We start from the raw sequence: 23,809 nt of genomic DNA, 5'->3' as shown, positions 1-23,809 counted from the left end.
CTAGATAGAATTGCATTGTCTAAAAGAGATAGCCAATTGTTGAGAGCCCACAAGGGGAGGAGAGGAAAGTGGACACAGCCTGGATGTTAGTTCGAATACATATATATTCCTAAACTCGTTTGCTGCTTTGATATTTTAACGGGTATTATAAATATGTAGCTGCCTGTCACATCATGAACAGAATCATTTCCATTTAAATATATGCAAATTATACTTTCAAAAACAAAGTCGCCTTTTCTTTTCCTCATTACTTCTCAATCTGTACTGAGTTTACACCTGTACAAATCAATTTGCTTTATTTGGTGACAAACCTATAAATGATATGCAGTGTACAACTCCCACAGTTCAATTGCTTATTTCCAGTAATGTCAGACAGCCATCAGTATTTTAGACTTGCTATGCAAATCAAACATGACATCAAGTTTCCCCGTTAGTATATAAATAAAGTACTAGATCGTACATTTGCACAAATGCAGCCTAACAACCAACATGGAAAAAGAAAAGAAAAACAAGTAATAGTTTATTGGAAAAAGTATAGAGTATTTGTATTCTACTCTTCAGAAAAGGACAATCAGTAAGGTCACTGTGAAAGATTTACATCAATTTGTCAGAAGTGATGACATTTACCACCCCAATTACTAATAAAATAGCTTGATAGGCAATAAAAATTTGAGTTCATATTCCCATACTGGCTCACTTCCGTAAATCAGTATTAATGGAAAAGGTAGACTTGTGACTTAATCCTTAACATTTTACAGAAACCACAAACACAAAAACTGTGTTGATGTGACGTTCTGGAGTAGATCTCATTCTGAGTGTATGGCCGAGAGAAGATCAGAATTTCTTCCATTCCATGTCTTCTGGAGGATTCACATCAACTTTCCTTTTACCCACATCCATCCAGTTTGTGCTTAGGACTGTGCCACCAGACTCCATCTGTAAAACAGAGAAATATTGTCAGCAGACATGGCAAAGATGATAAAACATGAAGGCCACTCATGCGCTCGTCAGTGTGACAGGCACAGTGGCTGGGGGGACCACAATGAGAAAGCCATGCCCAATATGGTTACTCTACCCTTAGTGCCAGGCTCAGTCAGACTTCTATACCGGGTCACTGACAGGTACAAGAATCTGATGAAAGCACTGAGAATTTCAGTACAGCTACCCGACCGAGGTAAGTACTGCATATGAAAAACTTCTCAGCAGATCATACAAGAATTTTGATCTGTTTTATACAGTGAGGTTATATAAAATTTTCTCTGATGCAACAGTTTCCTGTCATGTCACCTGAATAGCAGCAAAACTGTTTTCTCGGCAAGCTCACAATAGGAATTGAAGCAGGGCTGGCTTATGTATCAATAATTGCATTATCAGGCAAGCAATGCATGCATTGTGAATTATCGTTGCACTTTATTCAAAAGGTGCTTTTTTTTTTTCTTCCTATATTTTAGACCTCTAATTTAATATTGCTAAAATAGAAGTCCTTTTAAATGTTATTAATCACAATTGATTTTCATTAAATAGCGCTAGCAGGATTTTCTTGCACAAAAAGATTATGTTAATTTTCTTTCTTGCATCAGTCATTTTTCAATCCTGAAGCTGATGCAGTTGCAGTCCTGGGAAAATTAGTATTTCAATAACAAAAATTAATTTCAATCCGTTTTAGGAGCCTGACACATCATTTTACATTATTATTTAGTTTTTTAATGAAATAGATTGCTACCAATGGATTGAACAGTAAAGAAGAGAAATTAAACAGAAGGGAGGCCATAAAAATAGATCCATACATTTACAACCAGTATAGTAAACTTAACTGGGTTATATTAAAGAACTGAAGCTGGTAAAGTTTGTGGGGAAATAAATGCTCCCTCTCCATAAACTGACAAGTAGCCATGAATGTAAATATGTCACAATATGTAAAGCTGTCACTTTAGTTACAAAAAAAACAACTTCCATGTAGTCTTCACCTTTGGACTAAAATTTACACTCACCGCCCACTTTATTAGGTTCACCTTGCTAGTACCGAGTTGGACCCACTTTTGCCTTCAGAACTGCCCTAAATCCTTGTGGCATAGATTCAACAAGTTGTTGGAAACATTCCACAGAAATCTTGATACATATTGACATTTAGAATCACGCAGTTGCTGCAGGTTTGTCAGCTGCACATCCATGATATGAATCTCCCATTCCACCACATCCCAAAGGTGCTCTATTGGGTTGAGATCTGGTGACAGTGGAGGCCATTGGAGTAAAGTGATCTCATTGTCATGTTCAATAAACCAGTGGTGAGATGATTTGAGCTTTGTAACATGGTGCATTATCCTGCTGGACGTAGCCAAGAAGATGGGTACACTGTAGTCATAAAGGGATGGACATGGTCAGCAACAATACTCAGGTAGCGATGCTCAATTGGTACTAAGGGGCCCAAAGTGTGTCAAGAAAATATCCCCCACACCATTACACCACCACCAGCTTGAACCATTGATACAAGGCTGGATGGAGCCATGCTTTCATGTTGTTTATGTCAAATTCTGACCCTGCAATCTGAATGTTGCAGCTCGCAGCAATCGAGACTCATCAGACCAGGCAACATTTTTCCAATTTTCTATTGTCCAATTTTGGTGAGCCTGTGCGAATTGTAGCCTTAGTTTCCTGTTCTTAGCCGACAGGAGTGGTGCCCAGTGTAATCTTCTGCTGCTATAACCCATCTGCTTCCAGGTTCGATGTGTTGTGCCTTTAGAGATGGTAATCTGCATTCCTTGGTTGTAACGAGTGGTTATTTAAGTTACTGTTGCCTGTCTATCTATTTGAACCAAAACCATTCTCCTCTGACCTCCGATATCAACAAGGCATTTTCTTCCACACAACTGCCGCTCACTGGATATTTTCTCTTTTTTCATTCTCTGGTTGTGCGTGAAAATCCCAGTAGATCAGCTTTTTTTTAAATACTCAGACCAAACAGTCTGGCACCAACAAATGCTACGCTCAAAGACACTTAAATCGCCTTTCTTTCCCATTCTGATGCACGATTGGAACTTCAGCAAGTCGTCTACACCACATCTAGATGCCTAAATGCATTGAGAGTTGTTGCCATGTGATTGGCTGATTAGCAATTTGTGTTACCAAGCAATTGAACAGGTGTACCTAATAAAGTGGCTGGGGAGTGTATATTAGCCCCAATGGATTTAGTGGTCAGCGTGTTGAAGCACTGCTTAAATCAGTGTTTATCAACTCTAGTCCTCAAATACCTCAAGCTAGGCTTATTTTTAGGATTTACATATGTGGGAACCGCTATAACTACGAGAGGAGGCTTGGGGTGGTTGTGGTGTGAATGTTAGCGCTTCTGTAGCTCATTATTTCTATTACATTGTGATATATAAGGAAATAGTTCTACCCACCATAATGCAGAATCAGTGAGGGCCCTGTACATGCTTTCCTACAACTAGACAGTGATATGCTGCCTGCCACCAGATGCAGCCCATCACTATAACACGTCATCAGATGCAGCCTGTCAATGTACCCTGGCACTAAATGTAGCCTGCCACCAGATGCAGCCCGTCACCGAAGCCTGCCACCAGATGCAGCCCCTCACCGAAGCCTGCCACCAGATGCAGCCCGTCACCGAAGCCTGCCACCAGATGCAGCCCGTCACCGAAGCCTGCCACCAGATGCAGCCCGTCACCGTAGCCTGCCACCAGATGCAGCCCGTCACCGTAGCCTGCCACCAGATGCAGCCCGTCACCGTAGCCTGCCACCAGATGCAGCCCGTCACCGTAGCCTGCCACCAGATGCAGCCCGTCACCGTAGCCTGCCACCAGATGCAGCCCGTCACCGTAGCCTGCCACCAGATGCAGCCCGTCACCGTAGCCTGCCACCAGATGCAGCCCGTCACCGTAGCCTGCCACCAGATGCAGCCCGTCACCGTAGCCTGCCACCAGATGCAGCCCGTCACCGTAGCCTGCCACCAGATGCAGCCCGTCACCGTAGCCTGCCACCAGATGCAGCCCGTCACCGTAGCCTGCCACCAGATGTAGCCCGTCACCGTAGCCTGCCACCAGATGCAGCCCCTCACCGTAGCCTGCCACCAGATGCAGCCCGTCACCGTAGCCTGCCACCAGATGCAGCCCGTCACCGAAGCCTGCCACCAGATGCTGTGCGTCACTATAGCCTGCCACCAGACGCAGCATGTCACTTTGTAAGGATTTTCTTTGTGCAGTGAAATAACCCACTACAAGTAAAGCCTCTTGCAGCCTCTCCCCAGTGCTATGGCCTCAGCAAGGAATCTGGGATTACAAGTCAGGAGTGGGGAAAACCGGCACATGTGCAATTACACAGGGTTCTGCTTCTATAAGATTGAGAATCTCATGGAGGCGGAACAAACAGCAGCGATAGGGGCGTTGATGCAACCAAGCCTGGTCTCTCCTCGGCCAGCACTCAGCCCCTTCAGTGCGGCCGGGCCTCGAACAGAGCACCCGATATCGGTCCATGGCCTGGGGGGCTGGGGACCCCTGTCTTGGTGGATTATTCTCTATTTACTACATCTGAAAGTGACCAATTCAAAATGAAAAAAATGGTTTGGGTTTAAAAGCACAGCTACACTTTTGCAGAGAGCATCAGTTAGTAACAGGAAAGCCATCAGCTTTAGACTCCTCTTCCAATCTCACCCCCCCCCCCATCCCATGTCACCCTCTTCTATCCCATGTCCTCTTCCTCCTCCAATCCCATCTCCTCCATCAAATGTCCTCCTCTTCCGCCAGTCCCATCTCCTCCTCCTCCTGCAGTCCCATCTCCTCCATCCCACGTCCTCCTCCTCTTTCAGTCCCATCTTCTCCATCCCACATCCTCCTCCTCCTGCAGTCCCATCTCCTCCATCCCACATCCTCTTCCTCCTGCAGGCCCATCTCCTCCATCTCACATCCTCTTCCTCCTGCAGGCCCATCTCCTCCAGTCCCAGCTTTAGGCCATATAAGGCCGTCATTGGGTCTGTGCCAATTTCTCCACAGGAATTTATATACAACTATCTGCAGTGACAAGGACTCCGGCTGGATTATAACGGCAATGGCAGGAGGAACGTAAGTAGAGATCCACCAAGGCCCTCTTGTCTTTATAGATAGATGTATACGAGCTTAATTTAGGTGGTCTGTAACCAGATATGGACTATGTTAATACAAGATATATACACTGATAAGCCATAACTTTATAAAGTACCCACCTGATATGGAGTAGGTAGTTTTTTTGCCTAAAAAACAGCCCTGACCCATCCAGGCATTTAATTCCACTAGACCTCTGAAGGTATACTGTGGTATCTGGCACAAAGTCATCGGTAGCAGATCCTTTAAGCCCTGTAAGTTTCAATGTGGGGTCTCCTTGGACTGAACTTGTTCTTCCAGCACATCCCACAAATGTGCAATTGAATTTATATCTGAAGATTTTGGAGGCCAAGTAAATACCTCAAACAATTCTTGAACACTTTTTGCAGTGTGGCAGGGCACATTATCCTCCTGAAAAGGCCACTGCTATCAGGGAATACTGTTTCCATGAAGCGGTGTACTTGGTCAACAAAGTAAGGTAGGTGATAGGTATCAAAGTAACATCCACATGAATGGCAGGACCCAAGGTTTACCAAAAGAACATTGCTCAGAGCATCACGCTGCCTCTGCCAGTTTGCTCTCTCCCCCAGGTAAGAGACGTGCATGCAACCAGCCATCCACATGATGTAAAAGAAAACGTGATTCATCAGACCAGGCTACTTTCATCCATTGCTCTGTGGTCTAGTTCTAATGCTCACATGCCCATTGTTGGCCCTTTTGCCTGTGGACACGGCTCAGCATGGGCAGCCTGAATGGTCTGCGGCTGCACAGCCCCATACACAACAATTGAGATGCGCTGTGTTCTGCCACCTATCCGAACCAGCATTAACTTTTTCATCAATTTGAGCTACAGTAGCTATTGGAGGAGACTACATGGGCCAGCCTTCACTCCCCAAGTCAATGATTTTTGGTCACCCATGACCTGGTTGCTGTTTCACCAGTTTTCCTTCCTTGGACCACTTTCGGTAGGTCCTGACCACAGCAGACCGGGAGCATCACACAAAAGCTAGTTTTGGAGTTGCTCTTACCCAGTTGTCTATCCATTACAATTTGGCACTGGTCACTCAAATCTTTATGCGTGCTCATTTTTTCTGCAACACATCAACTTTGGGGGCAACATATTTGCTTGCTGCATAATATATCCCACCCACTTTTAGGTGCCGTTGTAATCAGTTAATCAATGTTATTCACTTTACCTGACAATGATCAAAATTATGGCTGATCACAAATACACAATAAATCAATATATATTATATTATTTTACTATACAATGGTTTTAGGCAGGTGTGAAAAATGCTGTAAATTAAAAATGGTTTGAGAAATAGAAGTGTTAATAGTTTATTTTTTATCAATTAACAAAATGGAAAGTAAATGAACAGAAGAGGGTTAAATCAAATCCATATTGACATTACCACCCTTTGCCTTCAAAATAGCATCAATTCTTCTTGGAACACCTGTACGCAGTTTTTGAAGAAACTCGACAGGTAGGTTGTTCCAAACATCTTGGAGAACTAACCACAGGTCTTCTGTGAACATAGGCTGCCTCAAATCCTTCCGTCTCTTCATGTAATCCAATACAGACTTGATGATGTTGAGATCAGGGCTCTGTGGGGGTCCAAACCACAACTTCCAGGACTCCTTGTTCTTCTTTACACAAAAGATAGTTCTTAATGACATTGGCTGTGTGTTTGGGGTTTTTGTTCTGCTGCAGAATACATTTGGAGCCCTGATGGTATGTCATTAAGGATATGTATCTGCCTGTATTTCTCAGCATTGAGGACATCATTGATCCTGAACAAATCTCCAACTCCATTTGCAGAAATGCAGTCCCAAACTTGCAAGGAACCTCTGCCATGCTTCACTGTTGCCTGCAGACACTCATTGTACTACTCTCTCCAGCCCTTCGTAAATAAACTGCTTCCTGCTACAGCCAAATATTTAAATTCTTTCTGCACACCATAGTTACTAGGTTTTCGTGCATAGTTGAGTTTCTTAGTCTTGTTACCACGTAGGAGGTACGGCTTTTTTCTTCTCTAGACAAAATCACTGTCCAGACAGAAAGCCAGAAGTCATGCAGCCTCATAGGACAGTTACAGTTAATGTCCTGTGAGCTGTAGATGTAGTAATTATTGGCAGGTATTCCATGAAACTGTAAATTTATTTCAATGAAAACTCCTACAAGCTTTAACCAGTGCTTAGCACTGATAGAAGTTGCAAGACTGCTATATACTGCTGTTGAGAAAAGGTATTTAGCAGTTTATATTTACTAAAATAATTGCATTTCAATGTTCTGTGTACTGTAGGAGACCAGATATAATGAATGCAGGGTCCTGAGGTAAGTAACACTTTAACCGTTTGCCGACCAGCCGCCATTATACTGCGGCAGGTCAGCACGTTCCTGCGAGCCGTCGTAGCTGTACATCAGCCCTTTAAACGGCACCCCCGCGCGCCCGCTGCACTGCCGGGGTGCCGATGAGCGTGGCCGACGGTCGCGATGACTGTTGGCCATGCGTGATTGCGGGCACGAGAGCCAGAACAGGGACGTGTGTGTGTAAAGGAGAGGAGAGAGATCGTCTGCTCCTACTAGCTAGGAACAACGATCTGTCATCTCCTATAGTCAGTTCCATCCCCCTACAGTTAGAACACACACGAGGGAACACCAGTTAATCCCTTGATCGCTGTATAAATGTCAATGGTCCCAAAAATGTGTCAAAAGTGTCCGATCTGTTCGCCATAATGTCGCAGCCCCGATAAAAATCGCAGATCACCGCCATTACTAGTAAAAAAAAAAAAAATTATATATATATATATATATATATTATATATATATATATATATATATATATATATATATAATGCCATAAATCTTTCCCATAGTTTATAGACGCTACAACTTTTGCGCAAACTAATCACTGATTTTTATTACCAAAAATATGTAAAAAAAATACATATAGGCCTAAACTAAAGAAAAAATTAGCTTTAAAAAAAAAAAAAATGGGGATATTTATTATAGCAAAAAAGTACAAAATATTGTGTTTTTTTCAAAAGTCGCTTTTTTTTGTTTATAGTGCAAAAAAGAAAAACCGCAGAGATGATCAAATACCACCAAAAGAAAGCTCTATTTGAGGGGAAAAAAAGACATCAATTTTGTTTGGGTAGAGCGTAGCACACAATTGTCAGTTAAAGTGACGCAGTGCCGTATCGCAAAAAATGGCCTGGTCATTAACCAGTTGCGGACCAGCCACCGCAGTTATACTGCAGCAGGTTGGCCCGACTGGGTGAAGCCTCGTAGCTTTATGGCGGCCATGATGATCGTATTCGTTTCAGAACCGAACAGTCTCCAGGCCCAGGCCAATGATTTCTGGCCTGGACCTGGTGATCGTTTCTGGCGAATGAAAACCTTCCCCTGCCTGTGTAAGTGTAAACACAGGCAGGGGAAGTGATGTCATCTCCCCTCGTGGAACTCTTTTCAGTTCCAGAGAGAGGAGAGAAGACATCTCAGAGTAAGTTGCACCAACACTACACTGACACAGTACACATAGGCACACTTGTCACCCCTGGATTGCCCCCCCCCCCCAGTTACCACCTTCTGTCCCTGTCACGGTGTCACCCAGTACAGTGTTCATAATTTTTTGATCACTGTACTGGTGTCATTTGTGACAATAATCAGTGTTAGGGTACTTAGCGGTAGGCCCAGATAAGTCCAGGGAAAAAAGAAAAATGTATTTTTTTCTTTTTTAAATTTTCAAAACTTTGTGAAAAAAGCAAGATCTGCCAAATACTCAACATGCCTCTCAGCAAATAGCTTGGGGTGTCTACTTTCCAAAATGGGGTCATTTGGGGGGGGGGGGGTTGTGCTATCTGGACATTTCATGACCTCCAAAACTGTGATAGGCAGCGAGGCGTGAAATCAAAAATTTACGTCCTTAGAAAGCCTGAAGGCGGTGATTGGTTTTCAGGGTCCTGTACGCGGTTAGACTGCCAAAAAGTCTCACATGTGTGGTATCCCTGTACTCAGGAGAAGCAGCAGAATGTATTTTGGGGTGTAATTCCACATATTCCCATGGCATGTTTGAGCAATATATCGTTAAGTGACAACTTTGTGAAATTTTTTTTTGTGTGTGTAAAAAAAAAAAATTACTTTTCCCGAAACTTGTTGCAAAATATAAAGTATTCCACGGACTCAACATGCCTCTCAAATAGCTTTGAGGGTCTTCTTTCCAAAATGGGGTCATTTGGGGGGGGGGGGGTTGTGCCATCTTGGCATTTTATGGCCTTCAAAACTGTGATAGGTAGTGAGGAGTGAAATACAAAATTTACGCCCTTAGAAATCCTGAAGGCGGTGCTTGGTTTTCAGGCTCCCAAAAAGTCTAGCACATGTGGTATCCCCATAGTCAGGAGAAGCAGCGGAATGTATTTTGGGGTGTAATTTTACATAAGCCCATGGCAAGTTTGAGCAATATATCATTTAATGACAACTTTGTGTAATTTTTTTTTTTTGTCATTTTTCAGTCATTTGTGACAAAAAAATAAAATATTCAATGGGCTCCAAATTCCCCTCAGCAATTTCCTTGGGGTGGCTACTTTCCAAAATGGGGTTATTTGGGGGGGGTCTGTACAGCCCTGCCATTTTAGCACCTCAAGAAATGAGATAGGAAGTTATAAACTAAAAGCTGCGTAAATTCCAGAAAATGTACCCTAGTTTGTAGATGCTACTATAACTTTTGTGCAAACCAATATATACGCTTTTTGACATTTTTTTTACCAGACATGTGGCTGAATAAATTTTGGCCTAAATGTATGACTAAAATTGAGTTTATTGGATTTTTTTTTATAACAAAAAGTAGAAAACATAATTTATTTTCTAAATTGTTGGTCTTTTTCCGTTTATAATCGCAAAAAAATAAAATCACAGAGGTGATCAAATACCATCAAAAGAAAGCTCTATTTGTGGGGAAAAAAAGGACGCAAATTTTGTTTGGGTACAACATTGCCTAACCGCACAATTACCAGTTAAAGCAGCGCAGTGCCAAATTGTAAAAAGTGCTCTGGTCATTGAGCAGCCAAATCTTCCGGGGCAGAAGTGGTTAAGCAGCCAAATCTTCCGGGCTGAAGCGGTTAAGAATACTTGCTCGATCACTGCGTCTACAGTCCTCAAGGCTGCCTGTTTCTTTGTGCTTCTTCAAAAGAGCTTGAACAGCACATCTTGAAACCTCAGTCTGCTTTGAAATCGTTGCAATATAACTACCTTGTGTCTGATTTCTGTGCTCAGTCTTGCCATGATGTATAAGCTGTGACATGAAGCTGCCCTCCACAATTCCTTAGTAGCAGAGTTTGGCTGTTCCTCACCCAGTTTTAAGCCTCCTACACATCTGTCTCTGTTTCAGTTAATGACTGTTTCAACCTACGTATGAAATTGATGATCATTGGCACCTGCTTGGTATAAGCACCTGATTCTAATCCAACAAAAATGCCTTATGGCCATACAAACGATCCAAAAATTGGACAAAAAATACCGCTTTCAACGCGATCGTACGATAATCGGATCGTTAGTACAGAGCTTTCAAGAGCAGATCACGACAATTCATCCAATATTGTTTGACCGGACAAGCATGAAAATTTTCCTCGTACTATACGGTACGATACCAGATCATACGATTTTTGTTTAGGCAGTACAGTTGTCATCCGAAAATACAATACAAATACATTACAACACATGACATCACTTCCGTGTTTTTTTTTTTTTTTTTCTGTCGAACGAGATTTTTATGAATTTTATTTTTATGTTACTAAATTACTTTAGTAACCTATTAAGTTTCTACCTGCTCTACTTCGGATCGTGTGTCCGGGCCATTACTTTGTGCAAGTGTACAAAGTGTGAAAGTGTAAGAAGTGATGCTAGTTTGAAGCCAAAGGGCGATCACATCAAATATTGATTTGTTTTAGATTTTTCTTCTGTTTGCTCACTTTGCATTTTGTAAATTGATAAAAATAAACAATTAAAATATATATTTTTGAAGGCGTTATTCCTTTACAGCATTTCTTCACACCTGCCTAAAATTTTTACACAGTATTGTGTTATATATATATATATATATATATATATATTTATTTATTCACTATATGTTTGATATTTACATTAATGTGATCTATTAAACAGGGGAAAGAGTTGAACTAAAATGTTAAAATTCTGCAAAGGTAAACCAGGCTAGTAGCTAACTTTTCTTCTCAGCAACAGAAGAACAGATATAGATATATCTGGGGATTTTATTTCACAGTAAAAGCACTATGGTTATAATTCAGTACAGTCGGTCAACTTGTGCAGATGCCTTTTATACTTACAAATGACTTGTTCATGGCACGCTTTACTTCATCATTGCCATCTGAATAAATCTGCTGGAATAACTTGTTAAGTGCAGCATCTCCCTCCAGTTTTTCCTTTTTCTCTTCCTCTCCGATTTCACCAACCAGCTTATCCCAGTTCTTGGTATAGTGAGATGATGATGGGTATTTGTGCAAGGAATCTAGGAACATAAGACAGCCGACAGATCAGAACACTGCACTGTTCGTATATAACAAGCAGATAGTAAAACAAATTGCTAATGTAATTTTTTTGATTATTAGACTATTTATATCAAGCACCAATATGTTGTTTTTGTAACTTTTCAGGAAATTTTCAGATATCAAGATGTAAGGGTACATAATGTTATAATACTCTGTAATGCATAATACAGTATATGCACTCTCTGATGAAAATAAATATAAATAAACCGATAGTCTAGATCAGACTTTCTCAACTAGGGTTCCTTCAGAGGTTGCTAGGGGTTCCTTGAGCAATGAGCACTTTGTGACTCCCAGGTAAATGAACACTAAACCAATGATCCTTTTACCTATTTGTAAGGGGAAATTATTCCCAATGAACACAAATTTAAGGAGAATTCTTCCCAGTGATCATCACACCAAATGTCCTGTGAGCTGTAGATGTAGTACGGGAACGTCCTCTGACGAAACGCGTAGGGCGTGGCCTAATTTGACGCCTTTGCATCATCTCTCAGTGAATACAGCTTTTAAACCCGACGCTTCCCTTTTGATGACAATTGATTGCCTTTTTTTAAACTACTAAAATAAATTGCTAAGGACTGCCGCACAGTGGCATACACTTTGCGTGTTACCCCCGCAGGGGTTAAAGAAGCTGGTTAGTGTCTGCATGATCACAAGACAAGACACGAGCACCCGGTCACTAAAATTAATACAGGCAGCAGATGCATGTATGGTTACACCTGCCTAGGTCTAAAGAAACACCAAGAATTTTACAAGGACTGTTTAAAATCACTTATGTTGCACTGAGCACCAGTCACGGTTTATTTCATTCAGTTTATTACAAGTGTCTGATAAATAATTTTCTATGTCAAACAATTTATAAGTATTATACATATACTATTTCAACCGCACTGAGCACAAGTCACGTATTATATGTGGTTTTGAAACTTTATTGAATATATGTAGCACAGTCACCTTGGACGTTGCCAATTGAGATTTTCCCTATCCCTTCCACTTCCCCTCCGCCCCCCTCTTCCACCCCCACTCAAGCAGATCACCTTTCATATGGTTATTTGGTTTATATGCGATTTTTATTGTATCCATTAGTTTTATTTAGGACAGCGCCACACCCACTATTAACCTTCTATTCACCATTTCGTTGTTTCCACTTCGGTGGAAATCACGTCTGTGGAGGCAGCAGTCCAGTACTTTATTCCAATTTTATTTTCCGTTGCGCGGATACACCACCTAATTCCAGTACCCATCAGTGCCTCACAAAAGTGTAATAGGTAGTTAGATTTCAAGTATATGTCCCTAGAACACCTGATGGTGCTCCCTGCATGTTGTGGCCAGGCTGTGTAAAAGTCTCACACGTGTGGTATTGCCATACTCAGGAGGAGTAGCAGAATATATTTTGGGGTGTAATTTTTGCTATGTACATGCTATGTGTTAGAAATATCTTATAAATGGAAAACTTTGTGTAAAAAAAAAAAAAAAAAAAAATGCGGTTTCATTTTCTTTACACATTTACCAAAAAACTTGTGGAAAAATATACATATTCAAGAGACTCATGATGCCTCATCAAATATAGGTTGTGGGGTTTACTCTCCAAAATGGGGTAATTTTTTGGACGTTTCCATTGTCCTGGTGCTCCAGGACCTTCAAAAGTGTAAAAGGTAGTCTAGAAATTATATGTGTAATTTATGTCCCTAGAACGCCTGATGGTGCTCCTTGTGTGTTGGGCCTCTGTATGTGGCCAGGCTGTGTAAAAGTCTCACACATGTGGTATCACCATACTCAGGAGTAGTAGAAAGTATTTTAGGGTGTAATTTGTGGTATGCATATGCTGTGTGAGAGAAAGAACTTGTTAGGACAATTTTGTGAAAAAAAAAATCTTAATTTTGCAAAGAACTGTGGGAAAAAATTACAAAAAAAAAAAAAAAAAAAAAAAAAAAAAAAAAACTTACCATGCCTTGGACTGTCTATTTTTAAAAAGGTGTCATTGGGGGGGGGGGGGGGGGGTGCCAACAGAACTGGTTGAGTGTGCCCTAACAGGGAAAGGTAGAACCGTATCCTTTAGACTATAGGGTCAAATAATGACAAGTGTAATCCACCTGGCATTGGTGGAGTGAGAGGCAGGCAGCCCTATATCGGAAAGGAAAGAAAGGACAAAGAGAATCTGATTGCCGAAAAGAAGCTGTAACTGGGAGGTAGACTTGCACAGCCTTTAACCACTTAAGCCCTGGACCATTTGGCAGGCCAAAGACCAGAGCACTTTTTGCGATTCGGCACTGTGACGCTTTAACTGACAATTGTGCGCTCGTGTGAAGTGGCTCCCAAACAAAATTGCTGTCCTTTTTTTCCCCACAAATAGAGCTTTCTTTTGGTGGTATTTGATCACCTCTGCGGTTTTTATTTTTTGCGCTATAAACAAAAAAATAGCAACAATGTTGAAAAAAATGCATTTTTTTTACTTTTTGCTATAATAAATTTCCCCCAAAAAATATATATAAAAAAAAACTTTTCTTCCTCAGTTTATTTTTTTTTTAATAGGAATTCCAACCTTTTATCCGTTGGATCCCTAAGTATTTGAGTATTGTCTGCCGGACAAGTCAGACTTATTCACAAAGGACATAGTAGCGTTAATTGCCGGTATACCCTACTTAGTGAATTTTCTCTATCATAGGATAAAGTGTGAAAACTTTTTAGAAAGGAAAATAATGCTTATCTGGGTGATCCTCCAGGTACAAAAAAGCTTTTCCAACAATGAATGGACAGGAAAAGGCATGCACAGCTTGAGGAGGTTTTAGCGAACCCAAACACTCAGTTAAGGGTACATAAATGTGGAGCGGACCATTCAGTAAGAAATTATACCATCAATCTTAAGATTGAAGCATTTGACACCTCAAAAGAGGAGTTGTCAGCCTCACCAGGGTCCCCTGAGGGAATTTGTCTTCTCCTGCCCCTAGTTCCTCAGTTTGATGGTCCTAGGCAAAATGGAAGCGAACCTGTCGCATCTTGACCACACTGGGATGCGATTAAAGTCAGTAAACTTTTTTTTTTTTTTTTTTAAACCTACCATGGCTGAGGTAAAAGAGATCTTTAGTAAAATGAACAGGGACTGCAGTGTTGAAAACAGTTGCAAACATTTCATGGCCCGATCTCACTCTGACCAGCCACCCCTCTCAGGGGAGGATGCCATTTGTAGAGTAGGCTTTCCAGAGCTTGAGGGAGACCCTTTTAGCTCATTTTTTGGGGGTGTTTCAACCCCCCCTTCTGAACCATAGTCCGATGCACAAAGCAGAGGTACTACCAGAAGAAATCGCATCCATTGCTTGAGCAATAGTCCAGCCCTGCTGCTGCTATTAATGCTCAGCCTGATGCAATAGTAAATGTGTCAAAAGGAATGCTTGTGTCACCAAACCTCTTTCATGCACCTCTACGCTCTTGTGTCCCTCCGTCAGCCTGCAGCGGTGCTTTAAAAAACACATTCCCGTGCTGGACGTTGGAGAACGCCAACTCCGCGCTAAGCTCCGTCCCTCTCTGTCGCCTTTGGCCCCCCTCCTTTTTAAAAAACAAAAAACTTTCCCGCGTGAGCGCGGGCCTCTGATCCTACAGGATCGTTATGTGAGGGGGAAAAAATGGCGAGGAGAGAGCCTGGAAGCTACCGAGTGGCTTTTTTTTTTTCGTTTTTCTCTGACGCTCTTCCTCGTGAAGAGGGGGAGAATACAGCACAGGTAGGGGGTGTCTGAAGAGAAATCCCCCCAGACTTACCGGAGGTCGGCTGCTGGCTGGAGAGAAAGAAGCCTACTGCTCTGGACACAGCGTGATCTCTTGAGGAAGCATAAGAAGGTATGTGCTCCATACAGCCCCCAGTGGTGACACTTAGGCATGACAACATTTACTACTAATTAAAGGAGATTTCATAAGAAAATTAATACATTTCTTAGAAAACTCCGCTTACCTTTCCGGCCGCAAGGTTTTCTATGGTAAAAACCAACAGACCCAATCTTTGCCTTTCAGGTTGGGTTCTGTTAAACCTTGAGGAGCCAGGAAACCTCTGGGAAACCCACAATCCCGGACCTGTAATAGCATTACCGCCAGTAAAACTTTATGGCCTTAATACCAAAAGTACTTGATCTCGGGGTCCAGCTCTCTAAAGAGAGAAGCGTTGACAGGCAAAACCTTGTTTCTTCGGACACGAGGCCCGGGTACCATTCAATTCGGCCTAAAAGACACTTTGAATGGATCCAGCTGCATAGCTAGCCCCAGCAAGGATTGCTCCAGTGGAGCTCAGCTCAGCACATCTTCACTCGTGACCAACACCTTAGACACTGGCGAAAAAACTGAGATACTCCCGGTATGGGAGGGGTTATATAGGGAGGCAACTTCCTGTTTAGGGTGTGCCAGTGTCCAGCACCTGAAGGTGGACTATAACCCGCATAGTAATTACTATGGCTCTGTGTCCTGTGATGTACGATTAAAAAAATGGGGACGTGCAAGTAGGCACCCTTGATGTCCACATCCAGCCAGAAGTACCTTCTGTAAAGAGAGGCAATGACTGATCTAGCAGATTCCATTCAATGTAAAACACCTGTGGAAAGATCTATAATAGGGTGAATGCCTCCTTATGCCTTGGGGAACAGTTAACAGGTTTGAATAGGACCCCAGAAAGCTTTCCTCAATTGGGAAGGTGGCAATGATCCTCCTCCGTGAGAGGAGCTGCTGGAGAACAGGGTATAGATCATGCTGTTTTTGCAGAGAGGATGTCAAATTTGAAAGCATGAAGCGGAGTGGAGGCAGAGACAGAAACTCTCATTTGTAGCCACTGTACCATGAGTTCTCTGGACCTCTTGGGACCAGATGTCTGAAAAAGGTGACAGATATCCCCCCACTCTGCCAACTGGGGCGCCCCCTCATTGTAAAGAGGGCTTGTTCCTGGACTTGGAGGGTTCAGAAGTTAAAGTCTTTCAGCAGAAGTGAGTGCTGGGTTTGGACTTGGAACTGAAGACCTGAGAGAAACAAAATGCACTTATTTTTTTTCTGTCACAGTAGCTGAAGGCTTGGCGGGCACATCAATTCAAAAGGCGTTTCAAAGCACCAGAAGATCTTGGTGGGGCTGACTGTACATTATGTCCCTTGTGATGATTTTTTTGTGATTTTGGCTGCATTTAGGCTTGAACTCTGTAAGGCTATTAAAGTATGTGCAATTAAGCAGAACCAATGAGGCAAACCCACCTACCAATGTTATTTACTGTCCAAAACTGTGGCTAGTTCACTTAAATGTGAAAACTCCTTTAACAATAATGCAAACACAACATATAGAACAAACATTATAACTGCAAAATTTTAGTGCACCTTACTTTAATATGCAATTTTAGGTTTTCATCTCTGATTGGATGAGGATGTACTCTGAATGGCGCAGGGGCGAAGCAAGCAACCCCCTATGTTTAAGTCACTTAAGCAGCACCCAGAAAAGACCAGCACTGACTGTATGCAGTACAGTGAATTTCTGCATCTCCAGTGGCCCTCTGGATGTGAGGTATGAAGAATTAGTAAGTTTAAATTAAAGATAATTCATGGAGTTCAGTTTTAAAATAATGAAAGCGGATATCCTTGCACATATATCTACAGCAGCTTTAAAAATGCTCTGCTTTTCTCAAATGCCGATCGAATTGAGTGAAGTAATTGGGGTTTTCTCATTGTGCTAAGGCTTTATTGACCTGGCCTCCCTCCATTCATTCTTACTGATCAGTGATACAGCCCAACATAGCGATAGGGCAATAGGCATTTGTGGGTTTGGGCTTAAAGCGGTTGTATACCCTTTGTTATTTTTACCTACAGGTAAGCCTATAATAAGGCTTACCTGTAGGCAAAATGAATATCTCCTAAACCTGTTCGGTTTAGGAGATATTCACCATGCATGCGGCCGCTGACATCAGCAGCGCATGCACCGTGAAGGCCCGGCTGAAGGTCCGGCAGACGCTGCCAGACCTTGCCGCGAAGACTCGCGGGAGTGACGTAATCGTGGCTCCGGCCACTCACAGCGCTGCGAACCCAGAAGAAACGCAGAGTGAACATATCAGCTCCCTCGGCGTGGACCAGGATCAGATGCCCAGGCCTCGTTCTAAGGTGAGTATTTCATAATGAGCTAGTATGCACGGCATACTAGCTCATTATGCCTTTGCCTTACAGGTTTTTTTTTTTTTTTTAATTTCAGTGCGGGTATACAACTGCTTTAATTGCAAGCTGCAACACAACCCTTTGCCACATCAGAAAAGGCCAGCATACATGTAATCAGAGTATTCAGAAAGTTGCTGCAGTTGTTCAGGGACCTCTGGGTGCTCCACTTCATATCTGTCAGATGCTTTTAATTTTTTTTTTTTAGTGATAGAGTATCTCTAAAGGATAACTTATCTCGTCAATAAACACCAAAGGCATCAACAGATAGACCTTGAGCTGCCATGCTAACTACAATCAGACAAAAGCAGGCCTAGGCTAAACAGCAGCTGTGTCCCACACGGTTTGAAGGATAAACATTCCTGAGTATAGTATCACTTTAAAACACTGTGGAGATATTGCACATACCTGGTGTAAAATGTTTTACACGATATTCTGGTTGACCCTCCAGCTTATCCCATCGAATAGCTTCTGTCTTCTTCATTTTTATCTCAATCTAAAAAACACAAAAATACACATATGTATTAAAACCGTATTCCTTTAAATAAGTGAGGTGCATATATAAAATTAGAGGGAAGGGGTAGTGGTTGTACCAGGATGAACTAATCAGAAGATTGCAGTATATTGCATTACTCAGCTGTATTAGAAAATGTCATAGAAAAAGAAAGCCCCCTTTCTAAATCTGAATGGTTCCGTTATCTTCAGATCAAAAACTTTACACCATATATCCAAGACAGAGCTAGACTTGATCATTTATCTCGATTTGAAGACATATGTAAACATGATCTTCATACAAAATAACTGATTTAGACCAACTCATTGCTAAACCTGATGCTGATCCACCTACCTATGCAGGTAAATGGGAGGCTGACCTTGGGCTTAAGCTGGAAACAACTGATTGGAACAAAATCTGGGATGCAACAAAATCATCCTTGCAAAACACGCTTGCATTGTAAACAAATTATAAAGTACTCACATGGTACTTGGTCCCTGCCGGAATAGGAAATATGCCCCCAGCTACCCCGCGTCCTGCTTGAGGCTGCACCGCTACTAGGTCACATTCTCATATTTAGTGGGACTGCCCGGTAGCTACAATTTGGAAGGAATTATTCCATATACTGTCTATCCTGTTTGAGGAATCCATCTCTCTTGATCCCTCCGTCGCACTTCTAAATCTAAAACCAGCCAACCTCACCTGACCCCACTTTAAACTCCTTCTACAAATCACAACAGCCGCGAAACAGACCAACTCCAAAGCTTGGAAATCACCGACGCTAATATTAGCTGAAACCAAACACAGTAAACCAAGCTATGATCCATGCCAAAATAGATTCTATCACTCATGACAAAATCCAAAATCTGTAAATGCAAGAAAACCTGGCATTCTTGGGTTAAACATTATTTACCCCCCCCCCAAATTTTGATGAATCTTTATTGATGCCTTGGTAACATACAATTATACTTGCACTTCTTATATGTGTGTCTGGTGCTTGATGTTGCATTCTACCCCGGGGACCATTCCTACTCCTGTTCTTCTTATTTTTTATTCTTACTATATACTTATTTGTGTTCTTATTTTTCTTACTTCTTTTCCCCTCTTTCCCTCCCTTTTCCTAATTTTTCTCCCTTGCCTTTCTCCATTCTTCGCTCTCCCATTTCCCAAATTTTTCTCCCTTTATTTTTTCCTTTTGGTCCAGGTAGCAACAATTGTAGCTATACTTTACATGTTTGTAACTTTGTAATTTTGTGCTCTAATAAGCTTCTTATACAAGATAGATCTCCCAATACATTTTTCATGTTTATGCCATGTATGATTTTCGAAGATCGATAACCTCTTGTTTAATATGAACTTGTCTTCTTTATTATATTGGATTTCGATCTTTCCCAAACACTTTTAAGAACAAATTCTCTTAATTACTATGCCTATTTTTGAACTATAGAGTGTATATCATCCTATATTGTGTCTTTGAGCTATCTTCACAATTATACTTTATGATACTTTTTTGTTGTTGCATCTGTACCTGATTGTATAAATTGTTAAAATCTAATAAAACAAATTTGACAGAAAAGGAAAGCCCTCAATAGACAAAGTTAAACAAGCTATAATTTTATTAGGGCTGCAACAGTTATTTTTATAATCAATTAGTTGGCCGATTATTGTTTCTATTAATCTGATAAAAAAAATTTTTTTAAAGTATGTTGTGCAATTTAATTAATATGTAAAGTTAAAAGAAATATTCTTGATGTATATGTATATGCAATGGTAAATATAAATAACCAGCTATATACATTCATGCATACATAAACACACTTATAGAGGTTAAATCTGACACATATCAGATTCAGAGATTTAAATTTTTATTGAAAGAAAAAAAAATGTAAAATGACCCAATGCTGCAGATTTGCAGACAGGAATGTAATATATTATGTATGACATACTCCCTGGTCATAGGCAGGTAGCTTGTCATAGCCTGCACATGCTCTCACTAAGACATAAGTAGTAGCAGCATGCTTTTTGTATCACCCATCATGATTGGATTAAAAAACAAGAATTAGTCACTACTATAAGGGGTTAATTTATACTGTGAAATAGTAAAAGAAAGACTGATATACGCTAGATTACCAAAAGTATTGAGACACCTGTCTTTACATGCACATGAACTTTAATGGCACCCCAGTCTTCATCCATAGGGTTCAATATTGAGTTGACCCACCCCTTGCAGCTAGAACAGCTTCAACTCTTCTGAGAAGGCTGTCCACAAGGATAATGGGAATATTTGACCATTCTTACAGAAGCGCATTTGTGAGGTCAAGCACTAATGTTGGACAAGAAGGCCTGGCTCCCAGTCTCCAATCTAATTCATTCCAAAGGTGTTGTATCAGGTTGAGGTCAGGACCCTGTGCAGGCCAGTCAAGGTCCCCCACCCCAAACTCGCTCATCCATGTCTTTATGGACCAGCCGACAGTATCCTTGTATGGTGTGGAGAGTCTGAGATACCTGTTAGCTCTATCGTTTCAATATTATGCCATGTTATGTGTTAGGAGCTTCTTGTGCAATTAAGTACTTAATTACTAATTGGTTCCAGATTGTTTAATTCTGAGTGAGATATAATATATATATATATATATATATATATATATATATATATATATATATATATATATATTTGGCTATATACGTGTAGCTGGAAAGTATTCACAGCGCTTTGCTTTTTCCACATTTTGTTATGTTACAGCCTTATTCCAAAATGGAATAAATTAATTATTATTCTCAAAACTCTACAAACAATACCCCATAATGACAATGTGAAAAGAAGTTTGTTTGAAATCTTTGAAAATTTATTAAAAATAAAAAGGAAAAAAATCCCATGTATAGAAGCATTCATAGCCTTTGCTCAATACATTGTTTAAGCACCTTTGGCACCAATTACAGCCTCGAGTCTTTTTGAGTATGCACTGTATAGTGAAAGAAAAGACGGATGGCCGCACTCCTGTACGATCACTTTTATTGATCCATGTATGTAAAATGACAATCCATACAGCAAGATAGGGGTAACAGATACAGCATATCCAACGCGTTTCACACCTTTCCTGATGCTTAGTCATAGCTGAAATAGTAAGCTGAAACACAGGTATATATACACTGACATATACAAATAGGTCTTGTTATGAAATCAAAGAAACCTATGTACAGCTGAATACAAGGTGTGGGCGATAGATCATCCTGCGAGAGAAGCAGGATTACCCATTTAACCCTGTTAAAAACTCGCAGGATGATAACCCACACCTTGTGTAGGATGATAACCTACACCTGTACATAGGTTACTTTGATTTCAAAACCAATTGCATTAGAGCCATTTGTATAGGTCAATGTATACAGTTAGGTCCATATATACAGTTGTGCTCAAAAGTTTGCATACCTTGGCAGAAATTGTGAAATTTTGGCATTAATATTGAAAATATGACTGATCATGCCAAAAAAACTGTCTTTTATTTAAGGTGATCACGTGAAGCCATTTATTATACGTTTTTTGGATCCTTTTTAAATCATAACAGAAATCACCCAAATGGCCCTGATCAAAAGTTTACATACCCTGAAATGTTTGGCCTTGGTACAGACACAGAAGGTGGCACACACAGGTTAAAATGGCAATTAAAGGTTAATTTCCCACATTTGTGGCTTTTTAAATCACAATTAATGTCTGTGTATAAATAGTCAATGAGTTTGTTAGCTCTTACTTGGATGCCCTAAGCAGGCTAGACACTGAGCCATCAGGAGGTAGAAAAGAACAGTCAAAATACCTGCGTAACAAAGTAATGGAACTTTACAAAGAATGAAAAGGATATAAAAATATGCACAAAGCATTGAATAGGTCAGTCAGTACTGTTTAATCCCTTAAAAAAAGTGGAGAATTTGGGGCTCTTTTGATACCAAGCTAAGGTCAGGTAGACCAAGAAAGATTGCAGCCACAACTGGTGGAAGAAATCCCCAGGATACAAAGAAAAATCCACAAGCAACCTCAGGAGTAATACAGGCTACTCTCCAAAAAAGACAGTGTGGTTGTTTTTAAAGGAGCACAATTCAACGATACTTGAACAAAAAAGAGCTGCATGGTTGAGCTGCCAGAAGGAAGCCTTAACTGCGCCAATGCCACAAAAAAGCTCAATGAGCATGTCAAGGTGTTGGGCGTGTTGTAACCAGGCTTTTTTGTGGAACTTGTGCAGGAAAGGTTTCTTTCTGGCAACTTGACCATGCAGCTCATTTTTGTTAAAGTATAATCGTATTGTGCTCCTTAAAAACAACCTCCTGAGGTTACCTGTGGGTTTTTCTTTGTATTCAGAAATATTCTTGGGGCAGTTGTGTCTGAAATCTTTAGTTATCTACCTGACCTTAGCTTAGTATCAAGAGATCCCCAAATTTTCCACTTCTTATTAAATGATTGAACAGTACTGACTGGAATATTCAAAGCTTTGGATATCTTTTTATATCCTTTTCCATCTTTGTAAAGTTTCATTACCTTGTTACACAGGTCTTTTGACTGTTCTTTTCTGCTCCCCATGGCTTAGTATCTAGCCTGCTTAGTGCGTCCATGTGAGAGCTATCAGATTCATTGACTATTTATACACAGACACTAATTGCGATTTCAAAAGCCACAAATGTAACCTTTAATTGCCATTTTAACCTGTGTGCCACCTTCTGTGTGTGTACCAAGGCCAAACATTCCAGGGTATGTAAACTTTTGATTAGGGCCATTTGGGTGATTTCTGTTATGATTGTGATTTTAAAAGGAGCCAAAAAACTATGTGATAATAAATGGCTTCATGTGATCACTATCCTTGAATAAAAGACAGTTTTATGTCATGATTAGTCATATTTTCAATATAAATGCCAACATTTTAATTTCTGCCAGGGTATGCAAACTTTAGAGCACAACTGTATTTGGACGCAGGCACAATTTTCATACTTTTGGCTCTGTATGCCACCAGAATAAAATTAAAATGAAACCATCCAAATGAACTTGAAGACGTGCAGACTTTCAGCTTTAATTCAAGGGGTTGAACATAAATATCAAGTAGAAATTTTAGGAACCGCAACCATTTTTATGCACAGTCCCCCCATTTTCAGGTACTCAAATGTAATTGGAAAAATGAAAATAATCATAAATAAAATGTTCATTTTTAGTATTTTGTAGGGAATTATTTACTGGCAATGACTGCTTGAAGTCTGGAACCAATGGACATTACCAAAGACTGGGTTTCCTCCTTTCTGATGCTTTGCCAGGCTCTAACTGCAGCTATCTTCAGTTGTTCTTTGTGGGTCTTTCTGCTCTTAGTTTTGCCTTTAGCAAGTGAAACGCATGCTCAATTGGGTTGAGATCAGGTGATTTACTCAGCCATTGCAGAATATTCCACTTCTTTTCCTTCAAAAGCTCCTGGGTTGCTTTTGCAGTGTGTTTTGGATCATTGTCCATCTGTAGTGTGAAGCACTTTCCAATCAA

General features: G+C 40.8%; 1 protein-coding gene across 1 annotated transcript in view; it reads right to left on the bottom strand.

Moving 5' to 3' along the window:
• Positions 1-490: 490 nt before the first annotated feature.
• SUGT1 (SGT1 homolog, MIS12 kinetochore complex assembly cochaperone) overlaps positions 491-23,809 on the bottom strand; it is a 232,010-nt gene continuing 208,691 nt past the window's right edge. Inside the window, exons 13-15 of the mRNA XM_073614228.1 lie at positions 18,219-18,306; positions 11,433-11,614; positions 491-936 (exon numbers count right to left, since the gene is read on the bottom strand). Coding sequence (XP_073470329.1) covers positions 835-936; positions 11,433-11,614; positions 18,219-18,306 — 372 coding nt within the window. The 3' untranslated portion in view covers positions 491-834. The remainder of the gene's footprint in view (positions 937-11,432; positions 11,615-18,218; positions 18,307-23,809) is intronic.

The sequence above is a fragment of the Aquarana catesbeiana genome, linkage group LG02, assembly GCF_042186555.1.
Source record: "Aquarana catesbeiana isolate 2022-GZ linkage group LG02, ASM4218655v1, whole genome shotgun sequence".
Classification (NCBI taxonomy): domain Eukaryota; kingdom Metazoa; phylum Chordata; class Amphibia; order Anura; family Ranidae; genus Aquarana; species Aquarana catesbeiana.
The sequence above is the reverse complement of the archived record's forward strand: the minus strand, read 5'-3'. Positions and strand labels throughout refer to the sequence as shown.